The following is a 12,550-nucleotide window of genomic DNA, read 5'->3' as shown; positions in this document are numbered from 1 at the left end:
TGAATAACATGAAAGGACAAGCTGGAGACTGGGAGAAAATATTTACAGATCACGTATTTGACAAAGGACTCATATCCAGAATATCTTAAAGACTCTTGAAATTCAATAGTAAAATTTAAAAAAGCAAACAATCCAGTTAGAAAAGTGGTGAAAGTCGCAAAGCAAATTCTTGCTGTCTCAGGAAATTTCTCCTAGCCTTCCTGGGGTCTTACCCTCTTCCTGTACCCTCTGTTTACTTTCTGAGAGACCCTGGTGTGTTTGTTTTCTTTTGCTACATTTGTGGTAATTTATTACACAGCAAAAGAAAACGGATACATCAAGAATTCTTTCTCACTGGAATCCACACACCACGTGACTCTGAACCATTGTGTTGGCAGCAATCCGGAACAGGGGAAAAGCTGTCAGGGAAGATTTTTACAAAGATCTCAGGGACCAAGAGCCAAGGAATAAAGTGATGAGTTTGACTTGTAAGATAAAAACGAATTTAATTCTCTTTACCCCGGCCTCTGCCATCTTTTCATTATAAATTAAGGAGAAAAGAAGCCTCTGCTGTCTTCGATAGCTCTGGCTCCTCCAATGAAGAATGGTTTAGGCACTGGAATGTAATTAAAGTGATATTGTATTTTTTTATTATCATGATTATAATAATACATAGATTTCAGCAGTGCTTTCCAAGAGAATTAAAATGGAGACAGATGGCTGACATTTTGGTTGGAATTAGAGTCCATAGGAATATTTTATATGGCAGCTTTTTAAAAAGGAATGTGCAAGCCTCTAATAAAATGCCTAGAAATTTCACCAGATGTTTTCAATAGCTATTCTTAGAGCAATATTTTAGCAAAATTTAAAAATATTGATCAGTTGGTAGTTAAGAGGCGAATAATACATTTAGAATTGTGACAACCGTAATCCAAAGCCTGGTTGAAAGTCTTTTATCATTATGTCAAAAGTACATCAGCCTTGGGGCTGGCCCAGTGGCATAGTGGTTAAGTTCGCGCCCTCCTCTTCAGCGGCCTGGAGTTCACAGGTTCGGATCCCAGGCGCAGACACAGCACCGCTTATCACGCCATGCTGTGGCAGGCGTCCCGCATATAAAATAGAGGAAGATGGGCAAGGATGTTAGCTCAGGGCCAATCTTCCTCAAAAAAACAAAAAGCAAAAAATGTACATCAGCCTTTCTCAGATGGATATCCTGCACCTCCAAATGCGGAACCCAGGGAAGGACACGAAATGAGTTATGTAGTTTTCTGGTGGGGAATGAATAACCAGAATCTAATCTTAGGATATCAGGCAAGCCCCCAAATGAGGAATGTTCTGTGAAAAAAAGGGGATGGAGGTTTCTACAGTATCAACGCCATAAAAGACAAACAGAGGTTGTGGGATGTTCCAGATTAAAGAAAGCTAAAGAGACACGGTTACCAAATACAATACCTGACCCTCCACTGGCTCCTTTGCTGGACTGCAAAGGGCAATGGCAGGTTACCTGAAAATACCAGACTACAATCAGTAGACTACGTGAAATCATTGTGTCAGTGACAAACTTCCTGAAGTTGATAACTGTGCTGTGGTCGTGTAAGAGATTATCTCTGTTTCTAAGAAATACAAACTAACATATCTAGGGGTTTAAAAAAAAACATGATGTCTACAACTTACTCTCAAGTGGCTCAGAAAAAAGACCTCTCTCTGGATAGATAGATAAATAAACAGATGGCTTATGATAAAACAAATGAGGTGATTTGTTTAAGAATTCGCTAACCCACATGGGTTTTCTTTGTGCTGTTCTTACTCTTGCAACTTTTCTTTAAGTTTGAAATTATTTTGAGAGGACAATTTAAAAAGTCTTAGCAGATTTTCCATGATGCCAGCACTTTGTATTCTCGACCGAGAGGCATTTTGGTGTTAGGGCTAAAAATGTAGCTTCGGGGCATCCAAATGCTTCCATCTGAATCCCAGCATTCCTATTTACCTGCTACGTGGCCTCTGGTAGCTACTTTATCACTCTGTGCCTCAGTTTGCTCATCTGTGAAATGGGCATGATGATAAGAGCATCTACCTCGTGGGCTGTTTGTGAGAAATGAATGAGGTCCACGTGGAAGAGCAAAGAGCGGCACCATGCCCAGAATCAGCTCTTGGGAAGCGGGCTTTTATGATGCTTTCAAGGAGCCAAGATGAGACTAAGACCGAAGAAGAAGGTGAAGGAAAAGGAATCTTACCTACAAGTTATGAAGAGGCGTGAACTATAATAAATAGAACAGTACAATATGACTCAAATATAGGTGATTCCAAAAAATGGCACAGAATAGGAAACCCATTAACAGTTCGAACATAGATGCAGTGGATACAGAATAGATGAAGCATTGCAAAGCAGGGGAGAAAGGAAAGATTATTAAATAAATGATATCAGGACAATTGATGTTCCATATGGAAAAAACTAAAGTTAGATCCTTTCTTTAGGTCATACACAAAAATAAATTGCAAATAAAAGACCTAATCATGAAAAATGCAGCCACTTTAAAGTAAAAAACAATTTTTTTAAGTTTCTTACACAAAACAGAAAAACCAAACACACAAAAAGGAAAAGACTGATAAATATGATTGTATCGCATTTAGAGACTTCTGCAGAACAAAGGAGGCCACAAAGATAAAAGATAAGCAACATACTGAGAGAAGATATTTGCAACGCTTGACACAGGCGAATAAGGAATACCCCGAAAAAATATATAAAAGACCAATAACCTAATAAAATTTGGACAAAAAGTAAATAACAGGAAATTTACAGCAAAAGAAAGCTGGTTGTCTGATAAACAGAGGGAAAATGGTTATTCTCACTAGTAACCAGGAACACAGAACCTAAAAACTTGGAGATGGTATTCTGCATCCCTGATTGGCAAAAAATGAGAAGCCTAACAATATTGAGCATTAGTGAACCTGTAGGGGGACATAAGTCCAGGCCTCGCTGATGGCGAACAGTTTGGCAATATCCAATAAGAGGAGAATCATGCATGCCTGTGACACAGCAACTCTTCCAGGTGTGTCTCCACCAAAACAGTTGCATGTGGGTGCCGGGAGACAGGACTGAGAAGGGTCATTGCAGCATCGGTGGTCATGCAAAAAGTTAGCAACAACCTAAATTCCATCAGTACAGGAATGGATAACTAAATCCTGATACAGCGTTTCAACAGAATCGTAGAGGTAGTTGGGATGAATTGGTCTGATTCATATGATCAGAATGGGTAGATAATGGAGCATTTTAAGTACGTTGTGGTGGCATGCACGTCAAGTTTTTAACACCTAGAAAGCAACACAGGAAGGAAGCCCAGTGAAAGCAGGAGTGCTGTTTCTTCTGGAGAGGAGGGGAGGAACACAGGACAGAGGAGGGGCGCCAAAGAGCTCTGTCTCCATCTCTCATGTTCTGTTTCTTCGATGGATATGTCGATTTATCCATCTACTTTGAAATAATATATCTAAAAACACCCACAAATTTTTCAAGTGTTAATTCAGGGTGTTGAGTCCATGAATGTTTGTTACATTAATCTCAGTTTTTAAAAGTATTCTTAAAATATTCAAAATCTTGTTTTTCAAAAACTTTCCAACTACTCTGTATATGGGAAATAGTGGACCTGGCCTTGCTTTCCGGGGTCCCATGTGAGCCTGGACATCACCTGGGGGACAAGGTGGCAATCTGCTCCCACCGTCTTCCCGAGAGCCCTTTCGCACACAGTTCTCGTATACACCCTGGGGTGACTGCTAACCTGGTCACCCACCCTCATAAGCCATCCATTAGTAAGTTATACTAGATATGTCCCCAGTCCCTTTTACCAGCCCATAAAGGAAAAGCCCAATTTTTTCCTACAGCTTTTAACAGGCTGTCATGTTATTTTCATTCATAGAAATTTATTTATTGGAATTAACAATATGTATGATTACCACGAAAAATTTCCATACACAGAAACTAAAAGATGCCTCACCATCCCATTTTCTGAAAAGAGTAAATGGATACTATTCATCATTTGCTGTATTGCCTTCCATCGATTTTTGGATAGGTCAGTGAACACATGCAAAATGTAACTATAACTATACAACGGTAACATTATAACCGTCACTTTGTCACTTCTCTTCTGTCCATGTCAGTTCTGAGAAAGTTTTGTCTTTCATTTAAACATATTGGATGTCATTGGAACAGAACATAACTGATTTAGCCAGATTCCACCTGATCATCACTTGTTTCTGGTTTCCACTGTGGTCAGCATTGGTCAATAACTTCCTCTTAAATATTTGGGGGGGGGGCTTTTACCTTATTATTGCATTAGGATAAGTTCCTGAAGGTGGGATTTCTGGGTAGAAGGTTGCAAACAGCTTACATTTTACTACCTATTGCCAAATGGCTTTTTGAGAAGATCAGATCAATTAGCACCTGAATATCCAAAGTGAGTCTCGCCTCATCTCAGATGCTGGCTCCATGCTGTAAATGTGATAACAGACTGAATTCTCTCAACAGCCCTGTGTAGTAGGTGCCACCATGATCCCCAAGTTACAGATGAGAAAACTGAGCGCAGCCAGAATGAATGACCTGCCCACGCTCTCGGGGCTGGTAAATAGCAGAGTAAGATTAGCATTCAGAGGGTTTAGAGCCAGACACCCACTCCTACCACTACTATCTGTACTACTAAAACCTGAAAGTGCTAACTAGCTGTGACACCTTGGCCAAGTAATTAAGATCTCATCCATAAGATGCAGATAATAATGGAACCTACGCCGTGGAATTATCGTGGGGACTGGAGGAGCAAATGCGATGTGTTCAGCAGAGTAGGCGGCACAGCAGAAGCACTCAAAAATGTTCGGTGTGATTATTTCTTTTACTTGTGAACCTGAGCATTTTCTAGGCTCGTTGTTTGTAATTCTTCAATGAATTGTGTGTTTGTATAATCTGCACGCTTTTCATTGGATTTCTTAAATGTAACTTCCTTTATCCCCCAGGACAGACTGGTTTGTATACCTAGACAGGTCAAGAGCAGAAACAAGGGTCAGAACTTCGGCCACCTTCTGCCACTTTGCTGGGCACGCTTTGCATTATCTGTCCTGCACATCCTGTTCTTACCATCCCCTCATTGTCACAGTCAGGCACCCATTTCCACGTGCAAACTGATAGGTGTTCAGGCTGTCCGTCTGTCTGACATGCTAACTCCCAGAGGCCAAGGTCTTTGTTCTCTCCTGGGTTTGGTGCAGGCTTCAGACAGAGTCTTGCCCGTGGGAATCACTTTACCCATGTATGGGATGCAAGCTTTTGCTCCGGAAACAGAAGATTAAACACAATGAGTGCCTTTGAGTCTTGACCCAGCGCAAGTCCTGGGAACAAGTATCTTTGCGTAGATGAGGGACGTCCATTGCCTTTTTAAGAAATAGCAATTGATGTCAAAGGAGATTTTGTGAAGTTCCATGGCTCTTTCCTTCTCTGTCTCTATCTACGCATATTTCTAACCCTCATTCTGGGCCTCCGTCTCTCTCTTTCTTCATTTCTTCCTCTCTGTCTGCTTCTCTAGACTTAGGTTTCTCCCTCTCTATCTGGCTCTACTTTATTAGTCTCTGCCTCTGTGTCTCTCCCTTCTTTTGATGCACAGGATTAAAGACGGCTTTAAAAAACAAAGATACCTCTGCCACACGATCCCTCCTGTTTTCCCCAGGCCCACAAGCATTTGTCAGTTGCAGCCAGAACGAAACAGACAAGAGCATTGCTCACTGTTCGGCCAAAGTGGGAAAAGCCGTCTGTCCAAAGGGACATATCTGCACTTTAGGGATCAAGCCCCGATGGGCTCACACTCCCCCAGTTTCCCCCGACTGCGACGCCCCTGCCACGGAACAGCAGCGTCTGCCCCATTTCTGCATCCCTGACTTACCCAGGAGAAGGAGGAAGGCTCTCAGCATCCTGGCCCCCAAGCTCATGCTGGCTCTCCACTCCTGGCTCCTTGCAGAGCAGGCACGGACGGCTGTGCGACCCAAGGTTCAGGGGACAGGAGCCAAGCTCCACGTGACGGGGAAGGAAGTCACTGTCACGGCCAGGAGGCTACTCCCTTCCTCTCAGCCCCGTCAGAGGGCAGGGCTGAGGGAAGTCTCTGTGGTCCAGGCCTCTGCCGGGCGGTGGAAGGGAGCTGGCCCCCAATGAGGGCTCACTGTGGTGTGCTGCGGTCCTAGTTACAACCCAGCAATATCTCCTGTAATCCTCCCCACACAGCACGGGACAAATTCTTGCCCAAAAACCCAGGCTCATAAGTCTCAGGGGGGAACGTGGTTGGCCTGGCCATCCGGCTCCTGCTGTAGCACCCATGGCCTTTAACCAGGGACAGGAAGCCCCCTCCCCAGCCCACAGAGCAGCTCAGTCACTCTTTTCGGCCCCGGATCCTTCAAGAGTGGGAGGCTTATGACTCTCTTTTCAGAATTACATGATTTTGGGGGAGGGGTTTTTTGTTTGGTCTTTGTGAGGAAGATTTGCCCTGAGCTAACACCCATTGCCAATCCTCCTCTTTTTTTTGCTTGAGGAAAATTGGCCCTGAGCTAACATCCATGCCAATCTTGCTCTATTCCGTATGTGGGATGCCTCCACTGCAAGGCTGACGAGGGGAGCAGGTCTGCAGCTGGGATCCAAACTCATGAACCCAGGCCACCACAGTAGAACACACAGAATTTTAACCACTTGGCCATGGAGCCAGCCCCCAGAATTATGCTTTTAAAGACCCAAAATAAAGTACATATGGATTATAAAGTAAATCAGTTATATTGAAATACAGTTATCAAAATATTTAGAAAACAGACATGACATAGAATATATGTGCTTCTTTATCCACACAGTAAAGAGCAAGATCTAATGGCAGGTGACATGACTGCCACAGTCTTGACGTGGTGATAAATGTGAAGGATATTGAGTGTGATCTGTAACAACTGGAATGTGGATGAAAACATCGTCAGTTCCTACTAGGAATAAAGTCACCTGTGTGGTGACACCACTGTGGTTTGTCGGCCGTACTCGCGGTAGAAGGAAATGCTAGGCTTCTATTACAGATCACAGGACAGAGATGTGATTTTTTCCCAGCCACATTCACAGACCCCAGGTCAAGTACCCTACGCTGGAGGACTCTTGGTTGTCAACACCGGGTCGACCAGCAGATATGGGGCCAGGTTTCTTTACTTCTCCTTGACATCTGCTTGACCATCAAGCCACCACCTCAAGTGTGCAAGAAATGTCACTTTTTAAAATGTAATCAACTTACTGACAACTGTTGAGCCCCACTGAACTGAGTTGGCAGAAATGCAACTTCATTCTTGGGCTCCTTTGGCCAAATCCCAAAGACACTAGCTCACTGAGCACTTCCCCTGGGCCCGGCACTCTCTTAGAATATGGCATGTATTTGACCCCCATCACAACCCTATGAGTTAGGTATTAGCACGGGCCTTCCCATGACAGAGGAAGAAACCAAGTCACTTGTGGCACCCCCAAATCCCCTCAGCTGGGCTTTGAACCCAGGCCATCAGCTGGCCACCCATGCCCCTCACACTGTGCTGTGACCTCCATGTGTGGGCGCCACCCACTGCTGAGGTCCAGCCGTCCGGACAGAGGTGGTGAGGTTGGCCTGGTGGCCACCGACACTTACTGGGCCCCTTCAGCCTGGCCACTTTTCTCCTTCTGAGTCTCATGTAAACGATGGACATGCATTGAGCAGGGTGTTCACGAGAAAAGCAGTTTTCTTCCTTTTGGTGCCTTAGGGTTCCATTCTTCCACCCAGATACACTTTATTTGGTATTAAACACTTTGAGTCAGTCTTTGCCTGCACCAGGAAACACACTCTCTCTTGCTTCCCCTGAAACATGTGGACTTCTAAAATTTTTATACCACTTAATAGCAACGTTTGTAGGAGAAATATTTCACTTTCCCCAAACAAACTGAGAAAACGCCCGGAAACACGCGATAATCCGTAGACAGCGGTTGGGGACCGCGGGGAAGTGCACCAGGGCAGAGCAAGCCATCCGGGTGCTCCAAGGTGAGCAAAGAGGTCCTGCGTTTACATGAAATCAACCGTCTTCAAATGTTGGCAACTGATTTTAAAATGTCTTCACATGCGGTGGGTCCAACCAAACACCAGTGTGTAACTTCTGCTCTAGAAGACCCCTCAAAACCGCTTCCAGGCCTTGACCTTTCGTATGTAAACCCAGGAAGGGAAGTTTATGCAGCAACTTCTGCTTTTCAGCCTGCCACAACCTCCTGAGACCGGAAAAGAATGCGTCTGCTACAGACTTGAATGGAGAAGGGGGAAATACGGAGGCTCAAAATTGTCCCAGAAGCTAAAATCTGAAAGGATGACCTGGCATCCAGCCAGTGCACCTGGGTGCGAACGGTCCTCTCACTGTGGTGTGAAGACACCCAGCAAGAAAGGGTGCCCCACCCCATGCTCCTATAATGAATGCCCAGGTCTTAACCTGAGGCTCTTCCTGTGACAGGCATTGGGATGGCTCCCACCAGACCAGGAGCCTGCGAGGGAGGGACTGGACCATCTAGTCCAGCTCCTGACACAGCACATGCTCTCAGTAGTGTTTGTTGAATAAGCAATCAACTGACTGACTTAGCTTACACCTAGGCTGAGCCAGCCCAGCCTCCAGCCTGGGAGCGAGAAGGCTGTGGACCTTACCTGTGGTTGGGAGATGACCTGCTCTGCTAGGCGGAAGACAATGAGCCCTGTAGCTCTGATATTCTGCAGGGTGCTGTCCCTCCTCCAGAGCCATTGCAGTCATGCTGGTCACGCAGGTCATGCTGAAGAAGCTTCTGATTCTCCCAGCACCTCAGCACCAGCCACAGAGCACACAGATTCACGTCTTAGGTGTCTGGAGTCCAAGTCAGGAGAAACCATCAAACCCACCACCATTACAGGAGATTTTTTAAAAAATTAGAGCTAGGGAAGATCTGAAACACACTTTGATTTATCAGACTTAACTAGAACTCTGCACCCAACAATTAAAAAATAGCCGTTCTTGAGGGTATTCTGCTAAGTGAAATAAGCCAGACAGAGAAAGACAAACGCCATATGATTTCTCTTATGTGTGGAATCTAAAAAACAAAACGAACGAACAAACAAAACAAAACAAGACCAGATTCATAGACTCAGAGAACAGATTGGGGGTTGCCAGAAGGGAGGGGGTTGAGGAGCCAGCGAAATGGGTGAAGAGGACCCAGAGACGCAAACTTCTAGTGATAAAATAAATAAGCCATGGGGTTACGACCATAGTCAATAATACGGTAATAACTTTGTGTGGCGACAGAGGGTAGCTAAACATTGTGGCGATCACTGTGCAATGTATACAAATGTCCAGTCATGATGTTGTACACCTGAAACCACTGTAATATTGTAGGTCAATTATTCTTGAATTAAAAAATCAAGAAAATAGCTATTCTTGTCAAGCAAACGTGATATTTACCAAAAAAAAAAAAAAAAAGACCACCTCTGGGCCGTGAAGTAACTCTCAAAAATTTCAAAGAATGGGTGACATAGAGACCATATTTCTTACCGCAGCGCAGCTGAGTCAGACAGCAACAAAAATAGATGACATTTCCATATGTTGGATATTTAGAACACTTCTAAGTAACTCGTAGGTCAAAGAAAAAATTACAGGGAAAATTAAAAATAGCTAGAACTGAATGATAATGAAACTGTTTCATATCAGATTTTATGAAATACGAGTAAAGTAATAATTAGGGGTAAACGTCCACGTGTAATTAATTATGAAGGAAGGACTGGTAACAATAAAAATCTTGGGTAATATGTTTGTGACAATGTGGAGGAAACTGGAAGACACTCTGCTAAGTGAAATAAGCCAGATACAAAAAGACAGATACCACGGAATCTCGCTTAAACGTAAAATCTAAAACAGTCGAACTCACAGAAGCAGAGAGTGGAATGGTGGTTGTCCCGGGCTGGAGAGAGGGGGAAATGCGGAGAGGATGGTCAAGGGGTACAAAGTTTTGTTACCAGCTCTTGGTTACCATCCGCCCTGATATTGGTTCCCCCACAGTGAACCTGGCATGTATGGGGTTAAAAGTAAAAACCTGCATTCCTAGTTCCCTGGGTCTTTGGTTCCACTCATAGGTAAATGCTTATTTCTTTAACCTCTGACTCCCTGATCTATGGAGCCAAGTAGAAGTTACAAATTATTAAAGCCGGATGGCCTCATGCTGGGCTCCCACTAAAGCTGTGGCTAATCACGGGACCTTGAAGTTCTTTCACAGAGAAACTAATGTCCAGAGAATATCAAGAAACTGAAGCTTCCCAGGCCCCACTCCTTGGCTTCCTGACGTCAGAGTCTACCTTCCACCATGGAGATACACAGCCAAGGACGCTCATCTGAGAAATCCTTTGTCTCCTCCACTGGAAGCAGCCCCAGACACAAGCCGATGGGAAAATGCTGACCAAGAAGGCTGCGGTCCCCCTCCCCTACCTAAAACCCCAAGTAAAAACCCCTAGCCATTTCTTAACAGGGAGCTAGCAATTTAGGGGGCACCAGCCCTTGCTTTGCTCCCTCTGCCTGGCTAAGTAAAGCCTTTCCTTTTCCTCCCAAGACTCTGTTCTCATTATTTGGATTGACATCAAGATCAGAGACCGAGCTTTCAGAAACAGTTTCAGTCATGCAAGATGAGTAAGTTTTAACGTAAGGCGGTGTGACTGTGGTTAACAATGCTGCATTGTATACTTAAAATTTGCTAAGAGGGTAAATCTTAAGGTTCTCATCATAAAAAAAAAAGAAAAGAAATGTAACTATGTGAGGTGATGGATACGTTCATAAGCTTGATTGTGGCAATTATTTCACAATGTATACGCATATCAAAACATCAAGTTGTACATCTTAAATGTATAAAATTTTTATGTCAATTATACCTCAAGAAGGATGGGGGGGAAAATCTTGGGTAATGCTAAAGTTAAGTCAAAAATGTGGGAAAATATGATGTAACATCTTTGAAAATAATCGTCCATTCTCTGGTACAGTTGAAGATTTGTTTACCGTGTGGTCCGCAATTCTACACTGCAGACATAACCAGCGCACTCTGAGGCCTGTGCATTCAGAGATGCAGAAAAGGATATTTCTAGAGCATGATTTGTAAGAGCAAAAAAGACCTTGAAAGAACAACAAAACTCATCAACAAGAGAAAGGATAAATAATGGATGATAAATTTTTACAATGGAATATTATATAGCTATAAAAATGAATAAACTACAGCAACACAGACAACTTGGATAAATCTTCGAGCTGGGATATTGTGTGAAAAATCAAATGGCAAAAGATTACAAACAGAATGATACCATTTTCAGGAAACGCAGAAACAAGGGAAAGTAAACAAGAAAGAGTCTGGGGAATACGTATATATTTTTCATTGAATAATATGTTTTTAAATCATTAGAATGAAAAACACAAAATTGAGGACAGGGAGGGGAAAGGAAAGGAATATGCAGGTAGGATGCAGAGGTCATGTTCTAGTTCTTTAATTGCAAGGTGGGTGCATGGGTATTTGTGTTATTACTATGCTTTATTAATAGGAAGAGCGTATGCAGAGTTTTCCCCAGGTAAGTCCTGGTTTGTGTCCGTTATCTCAGTGCAATTATAATAGCATCCCCTTTCACTCCCACAGGTTTGTCGAAGGCCTAAAGGTTCGGATGATAATTATATAGTCTCCTTATTCACGATCCACATACGTTACCGTGAATTTGATATTGATTAAAGATTGCAGAATTAACATGTAATTAAAACAAATATGAATACCAGCACAGTTGTGTTGATAGCAATTTAAATTGTTTCAACCATTCTAGTCATAAGTACCAACAGCTTTAAAACTTTACACAAGCTTTGACCCATTAGTTCCTCTTTAAGGAACATAGTTTAAGGAAATAATTGAACAAATGTATAAGGATGCTCGACAGACAATGAATGAAAATTAAAAATCAGAACGACACGTAAAAGACAGGAACCAATCTAAATTGGCACACGTCTATAATGAAATAGCAAGCAGACAGGAGAGTGTACACCAGTAAGTGCGTATTTTACCCTCGTTGCCTCGCCTGTATTTCAGTAAGCAAATTACTGTAGATACCTTTCCAGAGAAAGAAGAAAGATACAGTTTGTAGGCCAATGTGGTCAGTGGTGCAGCCCACTGGTCCAAAACCTTTTGCAACTAAAGTTTAAAGAAAGTGCAACCTTGGACTATGTAGAAGCAATAACGTGAAAGTGTATGTGTGCATTTGGGGGGGCCACAGGACAGCATATCTATAAATGTGATCTAACCTTACCAGAAATACGTATACATGTGTTGTTGTTTTAATATTTTTTCCTGATTACAAAACTTATATTTATGCTGTTACATACACACGGCTTAATTTCTTTCCCTGTCTCTGCATGGCTGTACACAGTTCTGTTACTGACCCAAGAATAGTATTGTGATTCTCAATTTTCTCAAATACAGCCAGGTCATGATAAAAAGTATAAAGTCCATCTAAGGTACTGATGCAAATGTCATTATTAA

The 12,550-nt window shown here is 42.9% G+C and overlaps 1 protein-coding gene across 7 annotated transcripts in view; it reads right to left on the bottom strand.

Moving 5' to 3' along the window:
* TMEM273 (transmembrane protein 273) overlaps positions 1-12,550 on the bottom strand; it is an 82,508-nt gene that overhangs the window by 34,429 nt on the left and 35,529 nt on the right. For 4 of the 7 annotated variants that reach the window (XM_008521972.2, XM_008521973.2, XM_070615346.1 and 1 more), the window contains exon 2: positions 8,676-8,868. In XM_008521972.2, coding sequence (XP_008520194.1) covers positions 8,676-8,796 — 121 coding nt within the window. In that variant the 5' untranslated portion in view covers positions 8,797-8,868. Of the gene's footprint in view, positions 1-5,894; positions 6,219-8,675; positions 8,869-12,550 lie in introns of those variants that run through there. The other 3 variants (XM_070615352.1, XM_008521976.2, XM_070615356.1) reach the window with 3 other exon arrangements.

This window comes from Equus przewalskii, chromosome 1 (genome assembly GCF_037783145.1).
Source record: "Equus przewalskii isolate Varuska chromosome 1, EquPr2, whole genome shotgun sequence".
In the NCBI taxonomy this organism is placed as follows: domain Eukaryota; kingdom Metazoa; phylum Chordata; class Mammalia; order Perissodactyla; family Equidae; genus Equus; species Equus przewalskii.
The sequence above is the reverse complement of the archived record's forward strand: the minus strand, read 5'-3'. Positions and strand labels throughout refer to the sequence as shown.